At 44.0% G+C, this 26,494-nt stretch overlaps 2 protein-coding genes across 2 annotated transcripts in view; one reads left to right on the top strand and one right to left on the bottom strand.

Moving 5' to 3' along the window:
* Positions 1-14,757, bottom strand: part of trim46b (tripartite motif containing 46b) — a 59,593-nt gene extending 44,836 nt beyond the window's left edge. Inside the window, exons 1-2 of the mRNA XM_063184924.1 lie at positions 14,679-14,757; positions 177-423 (exon numbers count right to left, since the gene is read on the bottom strand). Coding sequence (XP_063040994.1) covers positions 177-423; positions 14,679-14,702 — 271 coding nt within the window. The 5' untranslated portion in view covers positions 14,703-14,757. The remainder of the gene's footprint in view (positions 1-176; positions 424-14,678) is intronic.
* A 1,064-nt stretch (positions 14,758-15,821) lies between these two features.
* On the top strand, positions 15,822-18,069 carry s100a10a (S100 calcium binding protein A10a). The gene is made up of 3 exons (XM_063184925.1): positions 15,822-15,929; positions 17,191-17,352; positions 17,770-18,069. Exons 2-3 carry the CDS (start codon positions 17,212-17,214, stop codon positions 17,932-17,934), a joined length of 306 nt encoding a protein of 101 aa, XP_063040995.1. The 5' UTR covers positions 15,822-15,929; positions 17,191-17,211; the 3' UTR covers positions 17,935-18,069.
* Positions 18,070-26,494: the final 8,425 nt, after the last annotated feature.

The raw sequence follows: 26,494 nt of genomic DNA on the forward strand, positions 1-26,494 counted from the left end.
CACACACACACACACACACACACACACACACACACACACACACACACACACACACACACACACACACACACACACACACACACACACACAGACACAGAAACACACACACACAGAGCTGACATGAAACAGATCTCACACTGACATATGTGCACACACACACACACACACACACGCACCTGGCCTGAGTGGGCGCTCTGCCTTGGGCAGGGGCCGGCGTGCCTGGCGCGGGGAGCGGGTGTTGGGGGTGGAGGCGGGGGAGTTGGGCTCGGGGGGCAGCTCGGGCTGGGGGTAGCCGCTCTGCACCAGCACCTCGGAGGCACACAGCAGGCACACGCTGTGCAGGCAGGGCAGCACCACCGGCTGCTTCACCATGCCCTTGCAGACCGGGCACTGCAGCTCCGTCTCCATGCTCTTCAGGTTAGTCTGGAGGGTGGAGGGATGGAGGGATGGAGGAGAGGAGGGAGAGAGGGGGGGGGAGAGGGGGAGAGAGAGAGGAGAGGGTGGGGGAGGGGGAGAGAGAGGGGGAGAGNGAGGGGGAGGGGAGGAGAGGAGGGAGGGTGGGGGGAGAGGGGGAGAAAGGGAGAGAGGGGGGGGAGGGAGAGGGGGAGAGAGAGGGGGAGAGAGAGGGGGGAGGGAGAGGGGGTGGAGAGAGGAGAGAGAGAAGGAGAGAGAGGAATGAGAAAAGGGAGAGAGAGTGGGAGGTGAGGGAAGAGAGGGGGGGAGAGAGGAGGAGAGAGGAATGAGAAAAGGGAGAGAGAGTGGGAGGTGAGGGAAGAGAGGGGGGAGGAGAGGAGGGAGAGGGAGAGGGAGAGAGAGAGAGAGAGAGAGAGAGAGAGGGAGAGGGGGGAGGAGAGGAAGGAGGAGGGAGAGGGAGAGAGAGAGAGAGAGGAGAGAGATAAAGAGAGAGAGGGATAGAGGAGAGAGAGAAAGAAAGAGAGGGAGAGGAAGGAGAGAGAGGGGGAAAGAGAGAGGGAGGAGAGGAAGTTGGGAAGAAAGAGAGCGGAGGGGGCAAAACAGAGAGAGGGCTGACGTTAAAGTTTATTACATTGGTAAAATGTCTCACATTAATCAGATGTATTACTATTAATATGACTCAGATTAACGACTATACAGCACATATAATATGTGTATGATATATATTTTTGTTGCTTCATTTTTTTTGCCATAGGATGACCTCTTCAGGCAGTACAGAGAAAAAGAGATTAGATGAGTCAGAGGGGTTTGGATGGAGAGGGAATGGGAGAGTGAGAAAGAGTGTGTTGAGAGAAAGAGAGAGAGAGAGAGAGTGAGAGCGAAAGAGAGCGAAAGAGAGCAAAAGAGCATAAGAAAGATGGACAGCGAAAGAGAAATGGAATGACAGCAAAACAGAAAAGTTTTTTGTGAAATGGGATGCCTGCCATAGAAGTGATGCTCAGTAAGCTTACCAAATCACGACTTTTATCATCCAAAGAATATCCCTTTAAAGGACAAGTGCATTGTACATTTCGCCCCCTTTCTAAATTGTCTTCAATAAACTAGAGTGGCCCTCATCAATTTTTTTATGTTTACTGCTGTCTCCGTTATTTGGTGAATTTCTTTTTTGTCTCAACTGGCTTTACAATGGCCGTCTATTGCCATTTCCAAATCTGTTCTTCAAACCATTTTCTTATTCTTGTTCTTGTTTTCAAGAATGTGTCAGTCACATAAATGTTTAGTGGTGTTCTGGTATTCTATAACATATTTTGTAGCAAAACGAGGCTTCTGGCGTGTCTTCTTTAGCATTTCTGTAAAAAACTATATATATTTCATTCACGAAATGGCAAAAAAAAAGACAGACGCCATATTTTTCTTTTAAACTTGTTAGGGAATGTGACCCCTGACCACTTAGTGAGATGCATACTTTCAAAAGCCAACATTAAGAGTGGTTAAGGGTAGGGGTCGACCGATACAGGTTTTTTAATGGCCGATGCAATACCAATTTTTTTTTCATCACCCTTGGCCGACACCCGATTTCCGATACCCGATATTTGGGGCTGATATGGGTTAAAAAGAAGGTTAAAAAATGACAAATATTCCAGGTCTCAAGTTAAAAATAAACATTCCTTTAACATTATCAAATTGAGGTAGAACTTGTAACATTTAAACACCCACTCTAACAATCAAGTAATGTCTAACAATCAAGTAATAAAAAAATAAAGTGTCTAGGTGCTTTTTAAAAAAAAACAGAATGACATAAAATAATAAATATTGCGTATCGGGCAAAACCACACGCGTATCGGCCGATACGATACACTTAAAAAAGGGCAAATATCGGCCCGATACCGATACCGATACTATATATATCGGTCTATCCTTAAAGGCGGACATGTCCATGTCCATGTAGATCATAAAACCAGTTGAGACCAAATCCAAATGAGCCAAGTAACGGAGACAGCAGCAAACATCAAAAAAAATGTTGAAGACACTCTACTCTACTTTATTGAAGACAATTCAGAAAAGGGGCTGAATGTTCAAAATTCTGCACTTGTCCTTTAAGACCTTTCTGACCTTACTGAGACGCAGTTGGCCAGCGCATGTACATAGACAAGAGCCCATACGGCCTCAGGATTTGACTGTTCCTCAAGAGGTTTGCCAACATCCCTACCCCTCTTCCACTTACTTTATAGTGTTTCAGCATACAATAAAGGCAGCGCGCCAGACATATACTGACAATGAGATAAATTATGGTAGCCTGACTTTTGCACTGAGCTGAGTTCGTAGATGGCGCTTGAGCTGGCAATGGTCCCAGAGTTCTCTGTGGCAGCCAGGGTGAATGGTCGTGTATCAAATGCCGGACAGAATAGGACCACAGATTCTGATGACGTGGGTAGCATCAAATTTTAATTTGTGCACAATTTCGAGGGGAAAGGGAATAGGGGATGGAGAATGGACAGGGCACACATTTCTATGTTCTATTACATGTCTGAGCTCGGAGCAAGTGTGCCCAAGATGTCTATTCTATGTCCAGTCTAGTCCAGGATATCTACTCTACAACAAATCAACTTCATCATTGTGTGGACAAGTTGTATTGTAGACATGACAAAATGCTGATGTTAGGTACTTTCTTGGAATGCTCTGGGGGCCATAATGGCTTTTGATTGATGTCATTATCGTAGAGACATGAGTGTCCCTTGTACTCAGTGACAGTCATATGATACTACAATTGTAGGATAGTATCTCCATCTCTCAGCCTCCCCCTCGGTCTGTCTATCTGTCTGTGTGCCTGTCTGTCTGTCTGCCTCTCTCTCACTCTCTCACTCTCTCTCTCTCTCTCCCTCTTTCTCTCTTTCTCTCTCTCTCTCTCTCTCCCCCTCCTTCTGCCTTTTTACACAAAGGAGTAAGCAGCTCTGCATGTCCTCAGTAGGCCTATGCATTTTGCTGGACATTAATCCTCCATGCCATACAGTGTTACGTAAACCCCTATAGCTCATCCCAATGCCGACAGGCAGCTCAGACGCGTCAGTATGACTCAGACTGCCATGATGATTAATGACCATACATCTTGGAATTCATTGTTTTTTTGTCCTCATTTCCTAATAATCAGTGAGGATGAGTTATTCAGGATACCAGGATATCTGGGCTAGCTCTGACAAGAAGAGGTATGACTGGGTAACCTGGCTGAGTGCCTGATGCAATGATGACTTAAACTTTGCAGACGCACGGCACACGTCATTGCAGGTATTTGTCCTGAAAAGTGGAGGAGAGGGAAGCGCTCACACTCTATCACCAAATGATTCTCAAAGGTTGTTTTTTTTTAACTGGGTGCTCAATCCCACATAAAACATAGATGAATGAAGAAAGTGAAGGGCAGTTACTCTTCAGATTTTCCTTTGTTTATTCGCTCAAAAAAACGTTTCAGGCAGAGCGATGACCGAAACGTTGGGATGACCGAAACGTTGTATTAAAGTTTGTTGGTGGAATGGACAGTGTGCGGGATTTCTTTGCACTTGATTGCCCTGAAACACCCAGTCTGTTCACACAGCCTCACATATTGCCCTGGACAGTACAGAAGACAATTTCATGCGTAGCCATGCACATACCCTGGTCAATGAGACCAACACAAACAGGTTTGCTGGACTAATTCACAGTTTTTACTTTGCTGTTTAAACACAACATTTGAAGCTTATACACATTTTTCAACCCTCACATTCAAATTTCAAAACTCCCTAATAATTCCTCAACATATCCAAACTAAACACTTATTTGAGAATTAAGTACTACAGTACTTCAATACTAATAGATATCTATCTAACACAAAAACTCAAGCGTATACATAGTTCTGCTGATCTGCAATTTGAGCTATGCAATTTGACTATGAGAGTTGGAAATTGCATTAGGTTAAAATTGTGTGTAAACAGCTTTAGCAAAAAACAATGCAATTAACCTATAGCATGTGTTTTGGGCTATGTATGCCCACCTGATTTCTTTTGCTGGGCGTACATAATGACTTCATGACTTCTGGCCACGCCCCGGGCTGTGGCAACAGAAAGAAAGGGGGAAAAAACAAGTATAAAGACACTATGACCAAGACAGACGGTGTGGTGTGCACCGCTAACACACACACACACACACACACACACACACACACACACACACACACACACACACACACACACACACACACACACACACACACACACACACACACACACACACACACACACACACACACACCAGGGATGGAAATAAGCACTCGTCCACCTGCCAATGACAGGTGAATTTGGCCTTTAGCGGGTGAAATATGTCAACCCACCCGTCACCTTGACAGGTGAAATTTTCCTACAGGCACCCGGGTTAATGCTGAATTATACGCAACATCCAACATGTTTAAGCAAATTGGTATGAAAAGAGTTATTGGCATCACAATAAGTGAATTTATGACCTCTGAAACAACAGTATTGATCAGAAATTGATCTTACTTGGTATTACAATGTTTGGAACGGTTGAATATGAACTGTTAAAAATGGTGACTGGTAAAATTGTGAGTGACTGGTAGATTTTAGAATCTACCTGCCACAGTGACTGGTGGGGAACTTTTTGAAAGATCCACCCCTGACACACACACACACACACACACACACACACACACACACACACACACACACACACACACACACACACACACACACACACACACACACACACACACACACACACACACACACAGGAAGTTAAAAATGAATCATCACACACAGGAGAGAAGGGGAGAAGCAGCTGTGATCATCAGGGGCGTCCTTGGTGGTAACCTCAGCACTCACCATAGAAAGCATCTTGGATGATAAATAAATTAGTGTGTGTGTGTGTGTGTGTGTGTGTGTGTGTGTGTGTGTGTGTGTGTGTGTGTGTGTGTGTGTGTGTGCGTGCGTGCGTGCGTGCGTGCGTGCGTGCGTGCGTGCGTGCGTGCGTGCGTGCGTGTGTGCAATACTGTGTACTGTGTGTGTGTGTACTGTAACATGTGTGTGTTTGCGTGATTGTGTGCACAGTGTATCTATGCATATGTGCCGCATGTGTGTGAGGTGAGGAGTTTGAGAAAAAAAGAGAAGGGAAGAGAAAGAAAGAAAGGGGAGGAGAGGATGGAGGAGGAGGAGAGAGATTAGTTGCCGTGCGCTGGGTCAGCTTTTCCTGCAGGATGCTGGAGTGGAGTGGATGCTGGCTCCGTAGAAAACAGAGCGTATTCCCAGGGGCCCAATAAAGCTTATCGCATACAGCAAAACCCTACAGTATGCTTACAAAAGGAGTCGTCATCCTTAAACAGTCCCCCTTGTGCGATACGATTCTTTACAGACAGATCTTCAAAGTGTATCAAAGTGTTCTGAATCCACGAGGGACTGAAAACATGCCCGTTCATAACACGTCACAAACTCAAAACACCACACACAAGTCAGTCAGTCTGAAGGAGGAGTAAGCGAGCCTGTTATCATTCTTCACCCCTTTTACATTACATTACATTGCACTTAGCTGACGCTTTCATTTTATTCAAAGCGGCTTACAGTTATTATTTATCAGGGTATTGGTTACAGTCCCTGGAGCAATGTGGGGTTAGGTGCCTTGCTCAACGTCACTTCAGCCATGGATGGAGATGTAGGGACAGGTCAGGGGGGATTCGAACCTGCAACCCCTAGATTGAAAGACCAACTCTCTAACCACTAGGCCACAGCGGCCACAGCTGCCCCTTTATCAACTATTTAATGTCTGCTGCAGTTACAATGAGGCTTTAGCCAGGCAGAAATAATGTGGACACATAAATTCACTCTGTGCCCATAAACCACAGGCATTTAGCTTTCAACAGATTTCCTATTGAGCTGCCTCTTCACCTTGGTCGATAATGGGCTTGCTTACGCTACATGTATATAAGCCTGAGCTACTGTATTCTTTGGAGAAGCATTTAAGTCAGCAGTTCTCAACCTTTTTTGAACAAACGCCCCCCCTTGTCCTCACCATAAGCCTGCAAACGCCCCGATGACTTCATCATAAGTCTGCCAACACCCCCCACCCCCCCCCACACACACACACACACCTATACAGGGCTCTAAATTAACACCTGCTAACCGGCCAAATGCGGGTGAAATTTCTGTTTGGCTGGTAGAAGAAAATACCAACTTACTAGCCACTTTGACCCATTAGTGAGTGTACGTTTGGCTACTAATATTAACATCTACTAGCCATTTTGGTTGGTGATGAAAAAAGTTCATTTATAGCCCTGCACATATAGTATTAAAAAATATAAAATAATAATGCCCCCCCCCTCTCCCCAACGGCAATTGAGCCCCTCAGCTGCAGCTGTATCTTTCTCAACACCTCCCTAAGGCTCCCTAACGCCCCCTGGAGGGGATGTATAGATCCAGTTGAGAAACACTAATTTAAAGGCACCATGCATGATATTTCTGCCATTCGTAGCCTAATGTTGTGCACAAGTCCAGCAGTGGAACACCGTAATAGTCATTGAAAAGACTTAAATACTATAACACTACACTGCTATGACATATGACACAGCACCTTTAGTAATGCATTATGACTTGGTCATTACCATTCCGGTAACAGCATCTGTATAACAGGAACCATGTGTTAGCATGTGTTAGCATATTAAGTGTCCTATGCTATGGCAGGTGATCTGTGAGGAAATGCACACAACACACCATCAGAAAACATTTAGAACCATAGACATACACGGTTTGTGTCTTACTCTGTGTTACTCAAAGCCTGTAAGGGATAGAAAGGGTTTCTTAAGATTTTGAATCAGGTTGTACTTAAGAGAGAAAAGTAGCCTATATGGGGAAACAAAAAAAGTATGAAGCTGGGAGAAGACGAGGGAAACTGGGTGCCTCCATTTACGAGGTGAGAGGCACTGTGACACACCTGTCACACACACACACACACACACACACACACACACACACACACACACACACACACACACACACACACACACACACACACACACACACACACACACACACACACACACACACACACACACACACACACACACACACACATAGAAAGAGGCACATAGGTAATGAGGACAAGGACTCCAAGTGCCCAGACATAAATAATAGAAGGCTTCTCTTGGGACCTCCAGCTGACATGCTGACTGTATAAAGGTATACTGGAGGAGCACATCTCTCTGCACATCCCGAACAGCAACTGTCATGCTAAAACACACACACACGCACACACACACACACACATACACACACAAGCAACTGCGCACATACACAGACACACACACAAGCATATGTGCAAATGCACACACACAAACACACACATGTACACCCATACATACGCACGCACAACCACATTTGCGCGTGCACACACACACACACACACACAGTGCCATACTGAGATTCCAGTCACAATTTCCAGTCACAATCAAAAACTTGAGAAAGGCCATACGGGCCGAAACGTTGTTTGTCAATAAATTGCAGCACGATGGACTAGAGTGTGCGGTACCTTCTTCTACCAAATTGATCCTGCACCCGCTACCTGCACCTCGAAACCTCTGGTGTGCGTTGGTTTCCTCCCTCAAGAGATTCCAGTCACACCCACGTTTGCACATGCACGCGCACAGACACACACCAGGGATGGAAATAAGCACCCGTCCACCTGCCAATGACGGATACATTTCAGTGGTGACTGGTAAATTTTTCAACCCACCAGTCACTCTGACTGGTAAAAACAGTGAGTGACTGATAGATTTTGAAATCTACCTGCCACCGTGACTGGTGGGGAAAAAACTTAAGTTCCACCCCTGAGACACACACACACACACACACACACACACACACACACACACACACACACACACACACACACACACACACACACACACACACACACACACACACACACACACACACACACACACACACACACACAGTGCCATGCTGAGATACCTGCCACATCCAGACAGGGCGATACATTATGCAACCACTGTACCTTACGACCCCCAAATGCATAGGCACCAGTTTGGGATGAAGTAACTCTTGTGGAATTTTGCTCCAACAATGTAGGGCACTGAAGCCCTGACTAAAGCCCATTTTTGGCAAAATGATCCCCCTGCTTACAGCGCAGTTGCTGCTGAGTTCAGGAGTATGCATACATAGCAGGCAGGGCTCTAAATTAACTTTTTCCACCACCAGCCAATTTGGCTAGTAGACATTTTTTCTTACCAGCCAAACAGAAGTTCAACTAGCCATTTTTTAATATTGCCAAAATAGGCTATGCGTTAGGCTAGTTGTGTTTTTTGTTAAATTATTATTATTATTATTATGGTTATTTCATTCAAATTTCCACAACACATAAACACTATAGGCCTACATAAAATGTAAATGTTTTAAATGTTTTTTCTGACTCTAATTCATTTCCCTGTTTTCCTTTCATTTACATTTGTTAACTTTGTGAAGCACATTGAGTTGCACCTGTGTATGAAATGCGCTATATAAATAAACTTGCCTTGCCTTGCCTTACATACTAGGTCTATAATAAGCATATTATATATACTTTTTTAAACTTTACCTTAACCTTATTTTTACCTCTGAAAACAATGAATCACCAGCCACACACACAACAGACCTTTAAACCAAACACACAGCCAAACACTACAAAACCTCACACTCCAAGGAGGGAGAAGAGATGAGACACACACACACACACACACACACACACACACACACACACACACACACACACACACACACACACACACACACACACACACACACACACACGTTGTGCAATAATGGATATGATGTCGTGTGTGCCTATTGTGTGTTTATGTGGCCTACACAGTATGATGCTATAGGCACCATTATTTCCTCCAGGAGCTCTTCTCTACCATGCACAACAAAATAACAAGAAGCCTACGCTATGTTTAACTAAAAGCAAATAATATCACGGAAATGTTCGCTTCCTTTGTTAGGCTACTTCCATAGTGTAGGCCTACGTAGCGCACGTAGCCTACTCGCAGGGCATAAGGTCTGCCCTTCTTTCCGATGGCGTGGGCTTTCCAACTTCCAACAGCTACGCTCACACTACTCTGACAGCCCGTTCTCCTCCTCTGCCCTTGTCGCTATTTCGTTCCACAACACTCCTGTTATTGAAACTCTTCGGTCAGGTCCTCACAGCTTATAAAGACAGCCTGTTAGAGCAAGGTGTGTCGGTGAATGCTAATAGTAACAGTAGGCCTAATAGTTACGTTAAAAGTGGTGGAGCGAAAGCGACAGGAGCAGGGCAGAGTTGCCTGTCAAAATAATGTGAGCGCACAAGAACTCTGAAATGTTTTTTGTCCTGGCGCGCGCAACAGCAGCACGGAGTGGCTGCTGCTTCGGAAAGCTCACGGTGGGGTGGGGTCATGACGGGAGTGTTTATGGGTAATGTAGGAAATCTCGCCGTACGTTGTCTTATTTTCAAGCCGCCGTTTACCGTTCACAATTTACTGTAGGCTACTCGGGCGCTACTAGCCAAATGGGCGGGTAGGTATTTTTTTCCACCGGCCAAAATTAATTTTCACCCGTGTTTGGCGGGTTGGCGTGTGTTAATTTAGAGCCCTGATAGCAGGCACATAGTACTACATAATACAGCCTGCAATATGCAGTCTATGAGCAGAAAGACAACCCCAGACTTTGTTCTTGTTGAAGTGAAAACCAAATCATTAATTAACAAGTAAGTTCTCAAAAATTTCAGAGATTAACTAAGGAAACCCTAAAAGTCCTATATTTAGCTCATACCAACGGAGAATATGTATAATTAGATTATATGAATAATTAATACTGCCATGTACTGTGCAATTGTGTGAAGTGAAATGGACTGGAAAGAAGCACTTTTATATTTGGGATAGTAAGACACTGAGTTGAGAGGTCACTGTGCAAGTGTTATTTTCAGCCAAATGAACATTAAATTCACTTAAAATTGAAAGGGGCACAGGGGCAGTATTTTCCATTGATCTGTGGCCCAACAATACAGTTAGTATATTGCAAACACACTGACATGCACACATGCATGCACACGCAGGCCCACACACACACACACACACACTCACAAACACACATACACACACACACGCACACACACACACACACACACACACACACACCCTGGAACACACATGGCCCACATGCATGAATAATGGCTGTCCTATGTGCTTATATGCTGCACCAAGGCTTCACTTTGGGAAGCCTCAAATTCTCCAAATTGAGCACCAGCAAATGGGTCACATCTGCAGATGCACGTATAATGCAACAACACCCCCCTCCCCTCCCCCCAAAAAGATGCAGTCTGTCTCTGAGTCTGTCTCAGTCTCAAATAGGTCATGGCGCTGTCTGCTGACCATGCACAGTAAATGTTGTGGTGTTAATTCAACACTTAAAGAGTTCATTTAAGTCCAAATGATGTCAAATCAACTCTCTAGGTGTTAAATGAGCACTGCAGAATTTGCTGTGTGGATACTTGCAGAGTCCGCAGAGGCTGAAGACAGATACTAGCCGTAAGTGACCCGTCTTTGGTTCATCAAACAGCCGTGCATTTCCGTTGCAAAACCATTGCCAACTGGCAGGGGGCAGAAAACAGGGAGGCTAAGGGGAATAGGGGACAGTGCCTTCATCAGATCCTCCCATCATGATATAGACAGACACGGCCCAAGTTATAGATTAGCTGTTACCAGTCCAGAATAACAATGACCAAGTTGTAATGTATTACTAAAGGCCCTGTGCACTGTCATAGTGGTGTAGTACTATGGTAGTAATGTTTTTTTTCAGTGACTATTTCAGCGTGCGTGTGTGTGTGTGTGTGTGTGTGTGTGTGTGTGTGTGTGTGTGTGTGTGTGTGTGTGTGTGTGTGTGTGTGTGTGTGTGTGTGTGTGTGTGTGTGTGTGTGTGTGTGTTGGTGTGGTGGTGGAACAGTGCACATTAAGGAGCTACTGAGCTACTGCAGTGACCAAAGAGGCAGACAGAAGACAGCAGACAGTGAGACGTCTCACTCACCATAAGACAAGGGTGAACCTCCCAAAACCTGGGGAGCATGTTAAAGAAACACCAACTGGGAAACTCCAACTCCATATGTGATTGTCACACAGCACTCCACAGCACACAAGTGCACACTACCCAATGAACACAACAAAATTGCATGTATGCCTCACCCGTGCAAGGAGGGAGCCCCAAATGGCGCCTGAAAGGGAGCAGTGCGGCGGGACGGCATCATGCTCAGGCCAGGGTAACTCAGTCATGGAGGAGGATGGTGGAGCCCAAACACCCCATTTTCAGGTGTTGTTTATGACCTTACAGGCTATGTTTAGACAAGAAACTGGCCATTTTAAAATATAAGTTTTTTGATATTCAATTTTTAATTTTTCAATGTATCATAATTCATATTCTGAAGGTTGTTGTATTCCATGCTGTGTGAATTTGTAGAGCCAGAAAAGAGCTTTCAAACAACACCTCAGACATATTTTTGTGACTTACACTGACTGATATAATCAAGGGTGAATGTATAGTGTCCTACCCTCAAATGTAAACCTTTGCTAGTCTGTTTCTCCCTTAATATTGGTGTCAGATTCACACAAATGCAGTTCTGGGGTGCTACCTTGCTACTAAATCGGCACAGCAAGTATGATAAAAATCTGTGTCGGTCGGGTCCCAAAGTGTATGATTTCACGTGAAATGGCCCATTAGCCATGGATGGAGGTGTAGGGAGAGGTCAGGTGGGATTTGAACTTGCAACCCTCTGGTCTAAATACAGCACCAACACCCTAACCATTCGGCCACGACTTCAAACAGAACAAAGGAAACACAGCGATGATCTACCTTTCACCAGTCAGCAGGAGAAAGAGAAAGACACAGAGGGATTGGAGTTGGGGTCCTTAGACTTGTGAGTCAAGGGTTTGAATCACAGGTCACGTCAGTAGGTTAGGGATAATCTTCTACACCTTCATCCCTGACTGAAAGGCCCTAACTCCATATTGCTCCAGAGAATGCTGTACCTGACACAACTCAACGTCACTTTTTGGTTAAAAGTATCCGCTAAATGCAATGTAATGAAAGTTAGAGGGCAGTACAGTGCCTTCAGTAGATGACAGGGGGCGCCATCTCCTAACAAGGGTCAATATTGACAGGTCCTGCATGCTAGTCAATGTGGGACTGTGACCATACAGCAAATGCAGCAAATGTCCTTGACACACCTTCAGCAGCTGGAGAGAGAGAGTGTTGGTCAGTACCCAGCTCCAGTATCCAGTATTCTGCTAGACTGTTGGTCTGTTGGCACCAAAGGAACATTGCAGACACAGTGCATGGCTATAGTAGCATGTGGCTAGTGGTTAGGTAGTATTTGTTTCAGGTTTTTTTCCAAGTCCTTGTTTTAAAAAGTAATGCATTCCAACCATTAACCAATATGGTGTTGGCATTGTCTATAATATTTAAATGCATTTTTCTGCCTTTGACAGTTTGATGAGGTGACATTGTGGAGCTTGTTAGGTGCTACAAACCCATACATGCATGCCCAAAGCACAACAGACAATCCCTGACACACTTGTCTACCTAGTATCTAACTACACAAAGCGGTGAAACCCTTGATGACCTTCCAACACTGTTTGGCTTGTGCAAATAGGATAATCGTGCAGACAGACATTACATGCTACTCAACTGTTAAAATATTAAAACAAATACATGGGAAAATGCGCTTTTTATCAAAACCTTTAAAATATGACGATATAATGTCCGTAATAATGCCTTATCAGGCGCCTTCACTGTCGCCAATGTCAAATTAGCCACTAACGTCATCTGGCATCTTTGACCACAGTTTCCAGTTTGTCTCGATAGCGCACGTTTTTGGCACCAACGTGCGCAATGGTTACGGTATTTCTACTTTACAATGTTTGACATCCTTGCTGTTGCTGTGTTCACGATGTAAACTAGCTTCACACACGAGAGCCGGTCACAAGAGTGAGCCGGTCTTACCTTCACCTGATACACGGTCGCCATGACAGTGTCCGTCCTGTCCTCCCCTCCACAAGGTACTGCTGCCCCACTCCAAACGGTGCGTATCCTTAACGAATTCCAAACCGCGTTTTAACGCGACAGCGATTTGTCTATATGTTTTACATTATCGGAAAAAAACTCTTCCGTGCATTTATTTAAGATCCGTGACAAAACATGGCTCAACAACTATAGACCAGGCTAGATTTTTTTCTAACCACCTACATTCGCCTACGCTTACCCTCGCTCATAACAATCTACTGCGTGCTAATTTTGGTGTAAAAGGCAAATGCGCACTCGTCTCTTGGTATTTTCTTGGTAATCTGGGTTAGTGGGATATCACTGCACCGCAGACTCGCTAGAGAGCTGTGCTCCCCCATCTGCAGCGAGCAAGGCCTCCGCGTGCTTGCATCCCGTTGCCGTGGTAACGAGCATCACCAGCACCCTCAGCTAATTTCACATCCACTCCCCCGACAGACAGCAGGGTTTACTGCTCGGCCGACTTTCAATCACCAAATTTAGGATTGCACTTATTTACGCATAAGCCAGTTATGTCGTTCACCACGAAAGCAAAGATGTGCCCTCATTCATAATTAGATAGAGCATGTCAAATGATGTCCCGCTTACAATGCACCCTGCATTCAACAAGGCCTCCTTCTCGTAAAACTGACAGCTAGCCCAATGCGCCAGCTCGGCAACCCTTCAACGGGTTCAGTCAATGAGCAGGGTGTTGAATATGGACTTACTGATTGTGCGTTTCCCAAATGTAGGAGTTGCCAAAATTCATATGGAGAGTCAGATAATGACATATCGTGGCAAAACAGGTGTTCATACCTTACAAGATGCCCACAAGTAGCCTAAACTACAGCAGAATCCGAGATATCACACAGGCTATCCAAAAGTGAACCGGCCTCGTATGCATTCGTTCCAGTGGGCTAGCATATCATCCAACGCACAGGTGCATCAGGTTACATGATGTACAATATTAAATTAAGCAATGAAATAAGAAGAGCATGTTACCAATACAGACGTGAATAAAACGGCCCGAGTATGCATTACGATTATTAAATGAGTCAGTCATTTCATGGAGCAGTATCGCATGTATAAAACAAGGGAGACTGCCATGGCATTAAAATCTGGTCTATGCATTTCAAACAAAGCAGTGGTCTCATCTTTGATAATCTGTGCACTACTCACATTTAGGCGTACCAAGGCGTCCATGACGACGACTGATGTTTAATTTGGCTTTACGCTCTTCGGATTTCTCCTCAACATTTAACACCGAGCCCCTGTCGTTCCTATGAAAAGCTAATGCGCGCCTAGCTTGGAGGTACACGCATAGGTAGCCTACACGCCTGCTGCTCCAACGGGGAGAATGCCGAGTCCACCGACTGCCTCTGCCCGGATACCCAATCAGAACATGCGCATGCCGCTGGAGGATGAGCGCAGCCTATCACCGTTACCTGCTATGCCTCTTGCCACGCGCGACTTGGTTTTTCACATTATCAAATAGGCATCCACTATCATTTACTGTATAGAAGTAGCCTATATGTGTACAAAATGATATGCATCAGTATAATTTCACCCTCATGTAGGCCCATATCAAATTAAACTGATTTCACAGGGAGGGAGGACAAAACGTTTATATTTAGAATAGTGTGCGCATTTGATGAAAACCATCAACAGTCTTTGGATACCTTTTTTATCTTCCCATGCATGGTGAGTTGATTAAACTAATTGTTAAAATGATTAAACCTAACCCAATGCATTGATGATCATATAATATTGTGTTAGCGCATTACCATGGTGGCACTGGCAACTCGGTTATCTCTCTCCATGGCTGCTGAATGACTATATTGACCTGCAATCACAATTTCATGGCAACAGCACAGTGATTCACACATACCGGTGCACAAGATGCGTGCGCACACCTAAAGGACTCCACTCTGTAGTCTTCAAACAAAGGTTGCTTAGGGATTTATGGTATGTGGTACACTCCCATCTTATCAGTTTGGTTGTATTGATTTTGTCATGTGGTCAACTCTTCATAGTAAACTTGTTGGGGACAAAACCATTACGCTGTATACACATAACCTAACAGAAAAAACTACTGTTTTGCTAACTTCAGCCAGTCCCCGAGCAATCAAACTCCTAACACTTCCATCTACAAAAAAGTTAGCGCACTTCCGATTTCTGATCTACTGGCTACTCATCCGACAGGAGCTTGGTTGGGTAATATTGCTCAGGGCGTTCAGATAACGCAGGCGGGCACACGGTCTCTCCACACCCACTCACCACACTATTGCGCACACGCATATGTTCATTTATCAATGCGTAAAGACGCCGGGGCGGCGCCTGCTATAAATTTTGTGAGAGAGCATAACTGCGCGTCAGCCTACCATTTCAAGCACCTCTTCTGTACTGCTGCTGCTGTCTTCTCCCTGACCGGTAAGGCCGTATTAAACGCTATCTGCTACTTCAAAGTGCAATGTTCATTTGCACTTGGAGTATCGTTTGGAGTAAAGTTTGTTGTTTCACATAGCCTACCACAACTCAAGTGAACTAAAAGAAAACAGACAGTAGATCTTTTTATGATGGTGTGCTGCTGCTGCTACAGTGAAAGCGAATGATCTAGAGTTACTACGTGCTTTTACGTGGCTTATTTCACATGTGTGTTGAGGAAGGCTGGCATATTTACGACAAGTTCACACTTGCAACTGTCAGTGGTTTGGGACACGTTTCACTTTCGTCGACTTGCGTCTACTGCTGTTCTTTTCTTTCTCGTGTCAACTCCGCTAAAATAAGTAGTAGGCCTATATGTTGCTAGTAGTAGATATTAGGCTACAAATCAGAAATTAACTTTTCAGTTGTTAACTTTGCCTGCACAATAATTTCCTTATTCTACTCTTGCCACCGCTCCTGCCTGGCCAGACTTTCCCTGACTCACTCTCTCCACAGTCTGGTCAGCCCACAAGCCCTGGGCTGTGGAAGCTGGAGAAAAAAAACAGGGCCTAATTCAACATGTGGCTCAGCAAGGTTCTACAGCAGTGTTGGGCAATGGGTGTGGCGACCCATGGGAATGATTTGGGCCTGAACACGCATTGGTACGGTGGTGCAATATCTCGTGCGCCCTGAGGAATGCGTAATAAATGTCTGTCTGACGCCGGCTGTCTATCTCTGCTTATCGCGGAACTTCTCTGAACTACTCCCTTGAAATCAGAACTGATTTGTTGACATTACTGTCTTTCCTGGTGAAAGTAATTCAACTGTTTCACACAGTGCAGCTGTTTAGCCACAGATGAACAATGTTATGTGTGTATTCAAGAGAGTAACGGGCACACCTACTGTATGTGAATAAATGTTGGTTTTGGAGACCAGTTTTAGCAGTGACGCAATATTGTGAGTGAGTAAGTGCATCCTGTGAGGATTGTTCATGCGTTAATCACATGGTGGTGGAGTCAGAAGCTGCGCTGCTGGGGTGCTTCACGGCACTTCTCACATAGGCTAGTTGTACAAACTCTTCCTTTGTTTGCAAAAAATGCCAGCTCTTACATGAGGAAGTGTGGGGTTGGGATGTACATCACTGTTTAACTCACACTGTATAACACAAAATGGGCCAGAGTGAAATGTATGTTACCAGTACTAAATCCCCTGTTATATTTATTCCCCTTTGGTCTGTCTGTCTGTCTGTCTGTCTGTCTGTCTGTAGTTTCTAACTCAAATCTCAGACATGCCTTCTGACCTGGAAAAAGCCATGGAGTCCATGATCATGGTCTTCCACAAGTACGCCTCCAAAGACGGCAACAGGGACACGCTCAGCCGAAGGGAACTCAAAGACCTGATGGAGAACGAGCTGGCCGGCTTCCTTAAGGTCTGCTCTCCTTTTTTTATTATTACTCTTTCCCGCCGCTCTATCACACACCTATACCTACCTGTATCGCTCTCTTATCCTAAACCTGATATATGTACTGTGGTTTCCCCTCCATGTGAGGTTAATTGTTATACATCTCTTGTGCAATTACAACACTGTGCTTATCTGTTGCCATGTGAACTGGTGGTCCCTTTAGGAGTGACAAGAGATGGAAAGCTGTTGCAGTAACAGCCAATGTAAATTCAAGAAGATGATAATGCTGCTGCTGACTATGACGATGATTATGGCTGGGGCGGGGCACAGACACACACTATATCTACATGGATGTCTGTGGGGGTGGTGGTTGTGGTATTGCCATTGAAAATGAAAATCCCACAGGAAGTAATTGTGTGCCATTTCCTCCCTTATCCTGTGCAGTCTCAGAAAGACCCTGCCACAGTGGACAGGATCATGAGGGACCTGGACACCAACGGGGACGGCCAAGTGAGCTTTGAGGAGTTTGTGTCCCTGGTGGTTGGGCTGTCCATCGCCTGTGAACAATGCTATAAAGCGCACCTGCTGAAAACGGGAGCCAGGAAGTGAAGGAAATGGAGGAGAAGAAGAAAGGAAGGAGGGTAGCGAAGGAGGAGAGGATATATGGGAGTTTGAGACATTTCTGTGTCTGTGGGATTTTTTTGTAATGAAATTGCCTTGTTGAATAAAATGTTATTGTTTATAGATTTTTGAAAATGTGTGCTTTGTGCGTGTGTGCTTTGTGTGTGTGTGCGTGTGTGCGTGTGTGTGTGTGTGTGAGAGAGAGAGAGAGAGAGAGAGAGAGAGAGAGAGAGAGAGAGAGAAAGATAGAGAGAGAGAGAGAGAGAGAGAGAGAGAGAGAGAGAGAGAGAGAGAGAGAGAGTGTGAGGGAGTTATAGGAGGGGCAAGGAATTCTCCAAGCAGTTGTGTCATAATTAACATGTGCTTCATAAAGTAGTGCAACCATGTTAACTGCTCCTGAATAGCTCCAGTTGTCATTTTCAAAACACCCACAGCACTGCAGAGAGCACACAGTTTATCCAGCTGAAGACTGAGAAATGCCTTTATCTCCGTACAATACAGCTTTTAATGAAACTCAGAAATTTGAATTGAAATTGCAGGGATTTTTGGGGATAATGACATATTACTGCATTTGATGTAAAACCTGTGAATTCAGATTTCGCCTAACATGATGAATTATCCACAGCAAAGAGGTTACGGAACTTCTGCATGCACTGAATTGTTAAAAGTGAATAGGCCCACGAGTAGCAGACATATAATGTTCCAAAACTCTGTTGACACAGTAACTGGTCTGGGATGTACAGTACTCTTCTATTAACACCTGCTACCCCCCAATGAGACAATGAATAGCAGGTTTGGGGTCAATAACATTATTGTAAAAGTATAATAACTTTTCCCTCCACTTTATTCCTAACCAACGACGGCCAGGAGTGGGCATTTGAAACAGACGCAGTGTTAACTTAGGACACAGGAAAGGCAAATGGCATGATACAGATGAGGAGATGCAAATGAATGAACGTTATATGACAATTTAATTATCAACTGCAAGGTAACATTACATTTAACTCAAGGCTACTGTTTGTTACATAGGATACAGTGAAATCAAATACAGTTTACCCAAGACTGATAGACAGAGAGAGAGAAAGAAAGAGGGAGAGAAAGACATAGTTTTGGAGCCCTTCAGAGGTAGGAAGTGACTCCCAGATGAATCTCTGAAGTGAGATTATATACTGCAACCCACCCCAAAAGTGTCCTTTGTCTTGCTAGGGCCAGTGACACCACATGGGATGCCACATCTTCAGTGGGGGGAGAGCTAGCACAAACAGGCCCCAGCTCTACTTGAGATAGCATCAACAGTGTAATCTGAGTCATTCAATAATCTCCTTATTTACATTATTGTAAATGATTCAAAATATTAATGGTGCTATTTGGAGGGATACTTGAATGTCACCGTGAATGTGACCTAAGTTACTGAACTTCTGTCCTCTTTGAAGTGTTACAAGAAGCTGATAGGCCAGCCGTGTAGCAGAAATATAATGTTTCAAAACTCATTTTACAGTGACAATCACTGCAGGGAGTGGTCAGACACAGGATATACACTCACTTCCTCAGCATTCCACCAGATTCTCTCTCTCTCTCTCCCTCTCTCTCTCTCTCTCTCTCTCTCTCTCTCTCTCTCTCTCTCTGGGTTTTTTTTTACCCCATGAACCTGGGTTGGGCTGGGAGAACGCCGTGGCAGAGGACTGTTATTGGTTTCAGAGCAAACACACACTCTGGTTGCTCGGTTACAGCGGCTTGGAGAAGTTGAGTAACCCCTGATTACCACACCCTTCTAAGATAACCACAAGCAGGCACTTTTATATTCGCAGGGATCCCCCCTTTTCGCAAAATGTTCCATGCATAAAGTATGAACTGTTTTGACGTGGTCATTGAATTCTGGTATGGCGTAAGCATGGTGGCAAGTTTAGCATATGAAGTCAGCATTTAAAGTAACTATGCATTGATTTCCATTTTGTTCACCTACAGATTGAAATCATAACTGTCTCTGTGAGCTACAATGAAAACATCCCCACTTCCAAACTTTCTGATTGTGTTAATACTGTAGCACATGGATAATTCAATTTAGATGTAGGCCTATACATTTCACCCTGATACAAGTTCAGAAATCACTTAAAATGATCTTGGAAACATGACATAAAGGCTGAAAAACTTGTCAGAGTTGCTCTAAAAAGGGGTCATTGCATATGCACAAGTATTCAAACGACATGCATTACCATTTACTGTACAAACATAGTATTTCATTGCATTATCTTAGTGTTATACAGATGGGTAAGAATAAAATACCTTGTTATTTCATGGTGTCTTGTCCCGCACATGTTTGTCCTGCGTCTATTGGGAAAAAGAAGATAAACTTATTTCCATTCCTTTGCTGTTTAATATATATGAAGTCAAGTCAAGTAAAGTGTACTTTATTATCAAAAATCTATGTAACAGGGTTAGCACAGAAGTTAACCAAGATGTATATAGGCTACCTTAAAGCTGACTGAAATACATTTAATTTCAATTAGGCTATATGTGAAGAAATTTACTGTGTATTATTATATGGTTGTGACGTCATCTGTCGAATGCTCCATGCATTTCAACGGGGCTCCCCAACGTTCGGACGTCTGTTATTTTTCGATAACGGACGGGTTGGTCTATAACAGACCGCTGTCAATGGCAACAAGACTTTTCACTGCTAAAGCGACTTTTCAACAAGACTCTAATCAGCTGCTGTGACAGACAGCACCCGTTGTCCTGGCTACCGCTGTCAATGGCAACAAGACGTTCACTGCTAAAGCCACTGGCTTGTATACAAGTCAGTGGCTAAAGCGAATGTTTCATATCACTCCGCAGGGGGTCCGGTCTTTTGTCACTCTAATCAGCTGCTGTGAGACAACACCTGTTGTCCTGGCTAGCCTACCTAGCTGTTGCCTAGCGGTGTTCCACAACGGCAATGTTTTGTTTTGCGCAGCAACAATCTTAACATTAAATATGTCTAAAGAAATGTCCCCGCATGTGTGAATCATTTAAGTATATCCATATAATAAGCGGGTTAACTTTCGGCGAGTCGGTCGCTTTGTGGAATAGCAGCACTTCAGAGAGAACAAGACCCCTCCGCTCCGCGTCGGGGTCTAAAGATTCTCTCTGTCGTGCTGCTATTCCACGGTAGCGACCTTCTCGCCGAACGTTAACCCTTACTTAAAGCTAGCTTTGACTCTGACTATGATTTTTCAGCCGCAGCAGCAGCTTGTCTGGTTACGTCATGGGGAAATCATGTCTGACTCACTCAGGCCCAAAGGTATGTGTATTGTCTTGTCTTATGCTATAAGCCCCCTGAGGGCACATCCTCACTCCCTTCATAGGCATCTTCTCAGTCTTTTCACTTTGAAAGGATTACTGATAAAAAAAAAAGTTACCGTACACTTGTGGTGTGATCCACAAACTTTGATTAGTGAAGCTGTAGCCGTATTGGAGGGGATATCTACTGTCTGTATTTTATACATCTTTGATTAGTGAAGTCATGACACACACAAGGGAGATCATTAAATGAAGACAAACACACACCGAGACAGACAGACAGACTCTCTCTCTGCCTCCCTTGCTCTCTGCCTCTCTCTCTCTCTCTCTCTCTCTCTCTCTCTCTCTCTCTCTCTCTCTCTCTCTCTCTCTCTCTCTCTCTCTCTCTCTCTCTCTCTCTCTCTCTCTCTCTCTCTCTCTCTCTCAGTGGGGGGAATCCTCTGTCTGCATCTCATCCCATCTGTGATTTATAAAGATACACTACAAGGGAAATAACAGACAAACACACACACACACACACACACACACACTCACACACACACACACACACACACACACACACACACACACACACACACACACACACACACACACACACACACACACACACACACACACACACGAGTTGTTGTTACTTACAAAAGAAAACATTCAGAACATAACATATCTTTACTGACCGGTTATAGTTTTTTTTTTTTTTTTTAATGGGCTTTTTCTGTGTTGTTTGCATTCATTAACGAGGGCTTGGTATCCCAGAAGCAAACATAGTGCCTTGGAACAGGAAAGCCGACAGGGCGGGGGCAAATGAGTAAGTTGTCCCGGGCCTAGGGAGAGAGGGTGCCCAGAATTGGGTCACCATTGCATAGTATGTATTGAGAAGGGGGCCCTTTCAGGTGTTTTTTTCCCGGGCCCGGTTAAACCTGTCAGCGGCCCTGCCTTGGGGTAAGAGCCCTGAACAACCAACCATGTCAAAAACACAGTGGGAATTAAATTGGCTGCAGAGCTGACTGAAACTATGTTCAGTGTTCACATATGAACAACCAAGGGGCATTTGGCACATTAAGCAGCATGTGTTTAACCTTCAGGATAGTAAGACCTGTTTTACTGGCCCAATAACACAATAACTCATGTTTATTATCGGGTCATAACAAGTTGCTAATGTCAGTAGGCCTATATGTGACCTGAAATTACGTAAATAAACTAATCAACGGTGTAATTATTTTATCCAAATGGTATTACAATTTTTATTTCTTTTCACGTTATTTCAGTTTCAGAAATGTCATGATAGCCCAGCAAAACCCAAGACCTGGTCCAATAATTTGTGCTGCTTTATTGTCTTGACCCTCTGCAAAAAATGATCTATACAAAACAGACAAAGTAATCTATATATGTTTTATACAATTCTTATTTGGCACATAAAGTAGGCTATGTTTGATGTTATTGCTCATTTCCCTCATATTAGACATTCCATGCAGACCACTGCACCATATTCACATTCTACATGGAATATGTGAGTGCTTACTCATTTGGCACATACAGTACATTAAAAGTGGCACATCTTCCCTACAGTCATTTAAGTTAGTTTTATATGTCTTTTTCCTATGGGCTAAGCTCTTGCTATCTGCAAATGTGTGTCATATAAGAATTGGGTGGAGAATTGTTAGCTGAAAAAAAGATGACTTGGATCCTAGCCAGAGTAAGCAACCCAATTTAAGACAAACCTGCTGAAATGTGTTATCCAGACTGTACACTATTGTACAGGTCATAGCTTTTTTGATATATGATAAGCAAAGTTTATAATTTCTCCTCAGCATACTATTTTTACTAGAACTTTTTATTTCATTCAAGTTGTCAGCCAAAGTCATTTGGGAAAGTATTTAAAGATTTATTATAACTGTATTTGACTTGTATTTCTCTCTCTCTCTCTCTCTCTCTCTCTCTCTCTCTCTCTCTCTCTCTCTCTCTCTCTCTCTCTCTCTCTCTCTCTCTCTCTCTCTCTCTCTCTCAGTAAGTGTATTCTATTTGGGGTTTTAAAAGCGGTGGCACAGGAAACTGATACTGAATGCAGGGAAGATTGTATTAAATGGCAGGAAATGCAGTATTCTAAAGTAAATCAATGTCTGAGGTTTTAAGAGGTCGTACAAGCCACAATATTTAAAAAGGCCATAACACTGACCTGTAGAGGTGGTGGCACTACTGCCCAGGGCAACTGCCCTAATGACCTCCTCCACTCAGGGTGACCCTCTACGTCTGGAGTGGGGAACCCTATGTCTCGAGGGCCGGATACAGCCCTTGAGGCCGTCTTATCCGGCCCCTATAACAAAATGTTAATGTTGTGCAGTTTCACATGAAATTAAACATGTTTTGTAAACAAACGTTATAAATAACTCTGCTTTAGAGGCTCCGTACCGGAGGCAGGGTGCAACATCTCAGCCATTAAGACTCAGAGACAGGACAATCGTTTTAGACAATTTAATGTTAACATGGCTGACAATGGAATTGGTAGAAGGTAGACAGTATTTGTCGTAGGTCCAATCATCAGCCCGGGTCTTGCACCGGCGGATCCAGTAGAGCCTACCGTAGCCGTGCAGCAGGAACTGGACCTTTAACCCCTCGGACAGGTAGACTGGACCCAACTGGTGGTGGTGGGGATGGAGGAGGAGATTTCAGACCAGCCATACCTAGGCCAGCAAGAAAGGACAGTTAGACATGTCATTATAAAGGAAATGGCAGCCGCTGATTGGCTCTGCAAAATGCACACGTGACTTGAGTGTTTCTGGCAGAACTAACACAGGCTACATTTTACAACTTTTCTCCAAATAGTTGTATAGGCTGCAGAGATCTCATTATGGAGAAAGATGTTGAATAATAATAATAATAATGAGAAAACATAACCTCATTGGCGGAGGTAATAACAATAAGAAAAAGAAGAAGAGGGAGAAGAAGAAGAACTATCCCTCTTCACCGCGTACCTGCTTGGCACCTAAAAAGTGTGATGTTACTGCTTTTGAAATAGAGGTGTGTCGTTCATGAACGAGCCGGTTCTTTTGAACGGCTCCCTGAAGTGAACGATGGGAACCGGATCACAGCTGGGGGAGCCACTCGACCGTTATTTTGTTCATTTTTCATTCATTTTAAGCACGTGACCTCGACCACAGTAATTAAATTTGGGAAAAAACACAATTGTTTGCCTCAAAGAGGGAGAATAATCAGTTGTTGTTTGGACAAAATTACCTTGAGGAGGAGTCAAAATATTACATTCTTAACACTGAATAAATAATTTTTAAAAAGAGCCAAAAGAGCCAGTTTTTTGAACGGCTCTTTGAAAGGAACGAGCCACTAAGATCCGGATCCCGAGAAAGAGCCATAAATCCCATCTCTATTTTGAAATCACTCTCGAGGGGGGCCCTCTCCATTAGGTTGCAGAAAAGAAAAACACAGGGCAGGGATAAGTGAGAGTGTACACCATCATGAATGTGTGTGCCAAGGGTATAGTTTGCTTGAGTAATAGCGTTTTAGGTTAAGGGCCCTCAGAAATCTTGGGCCCCATGAAAGATTAATTTTGGGCCCCCTCAAGGGCCCCTGTCAGTACTGTCAGTGTTTAGGCCCTTAGAATCTGTAACAGCTTTCCCTCCTATCAGCACCCATGCCTCGAAATACCTTGACACGGCCCCTGAGTCGAATCCATTCTAAGTAGTCTTACCTGAGCAAAAAAATAATTATGTTTATCTTATTTTACACGTTTGGAGGTTGGGGTGTGCACATCCACTAAAACAATAATCCAGGTGCCAGGAAATAGTGGTAGTACGAGAAACTGGTATGCACACTGGGCATGAGCTCCAAAAAACACTTTCTTTCATGAACAAACAGCAACGTTTCGATTCACCAAAAAATGTGCCAGCCCAACACTACTAGTACATTACATTTAGCAGACACATTTGCCCAAAGTGACTTACAAACACTGACATTGCCCCAAATACAATCTGATACTCCACATTCACCTACTGGACTTCGGTCATCTACAATATACGTAGGCTACATTATGTAAGGGCTGGAATCAGGGCCGCTGACAGCTTTAGCCGAGTCTGCGGGGGAAAAAAAACCTGAAAGGGCTCCAAACCAATACATACAACGTCATGAGAATCCAATTCTGGGCCGTGTCTGTCCCTGCATGGGCCCCGGACAACTCGCCCTTTTTATCTCTGTCGGGTTCCCTGCCTTGAAGCACTGGCCATGCCTGGAAAGCAATGTAAACTACATATGCATACTGCATACCAATGTGAAGTCCTCATTCACTATGTAGCTCCATATTACGCCACTAGATGGCAGGAAAGTTCAGTGTACAAGTTCAGTTTGTATTCATCTCATCGACATACATAGGCCTATGGCAATGCTTATGGTCTGAATGTTAGTCTAGGTCTAAATGTTACCTACATATGCTTCAGTGTCCTATGTATTCTGGTCATATCTAATAGATATTCATCACCCTGGATTGCTGTCATTGCACTAATGCATGGTTACATATCCCAGTCACTAGCCTACAACCAATAATTAAATGTTAACGTCTAGATTTGTTCCTTGTTGTCTCATGTCTATGTTGTCTTGTGTTTTCTATCTGTGAGTTTGAGCATAATCTTGACTGGGTTGTTTCCGTCATTGGCAGAAATCCAGTCATCAGGAAGGACTGAGAAGTCCTCTGTCGCTTACATAATAGACAATTCAAATGTTTTGGACACAGTCCAGATTTTTATTGCTCCACCACTGAGATAATTTGCTGCATTTGGTGGGCAGATATGACATAACTGAGGTGGGCAGTCATGTTCAGGTCTACTGTAGGCCTAGTCCCATTACATAGACCAAACAATCTTGAATCTTAATTCCCAATTCTCTCTCTCTCTCTCTCTCTCTCTCTCTCTCTCTCTCTCTCTCTCTCTCTCTCTCTCGCTCTCTCTCTCTCTGTCTCTCGCTCTCTCTCTCTCTCTCTCTCACACACACACACACACACACACACACACACACACACACACACACACACACACACACACACACACACACACACAATTAATGAATGATATTAGGCATAGCCTTATGGATTGGGAACGAGAAATCAACGTAATAGTAAAGTTAAAGTTCATTATTCATTAATCATAATAGCCTACTTAGACCTACTTTTAGTAACTAAAAAAGTTATATGTGACTGGTAGCCTATGTGACTGTTGCCCCAAATAGGTTGATAGGGCTATGGGTCGGTGCTCCCTGATTGCAAAAA

This window comes from Engraulis encrasicolus, chromosome 20 (genome assembly GCF_034702125.1).
Source record: "Engraulis encrasicolus isolate BLACKSEA-1 chromosome 20, IST_EnEncr_1.0, whole genome shotgun sequence".
Taxonomy (NCBI): domain Eukaryota; kingdom Metazoa; phylum Chordata; class Actinopteri; order Clupeiformes; family Engraulidae; genus Engraulis; species Engraulis encrasicolus.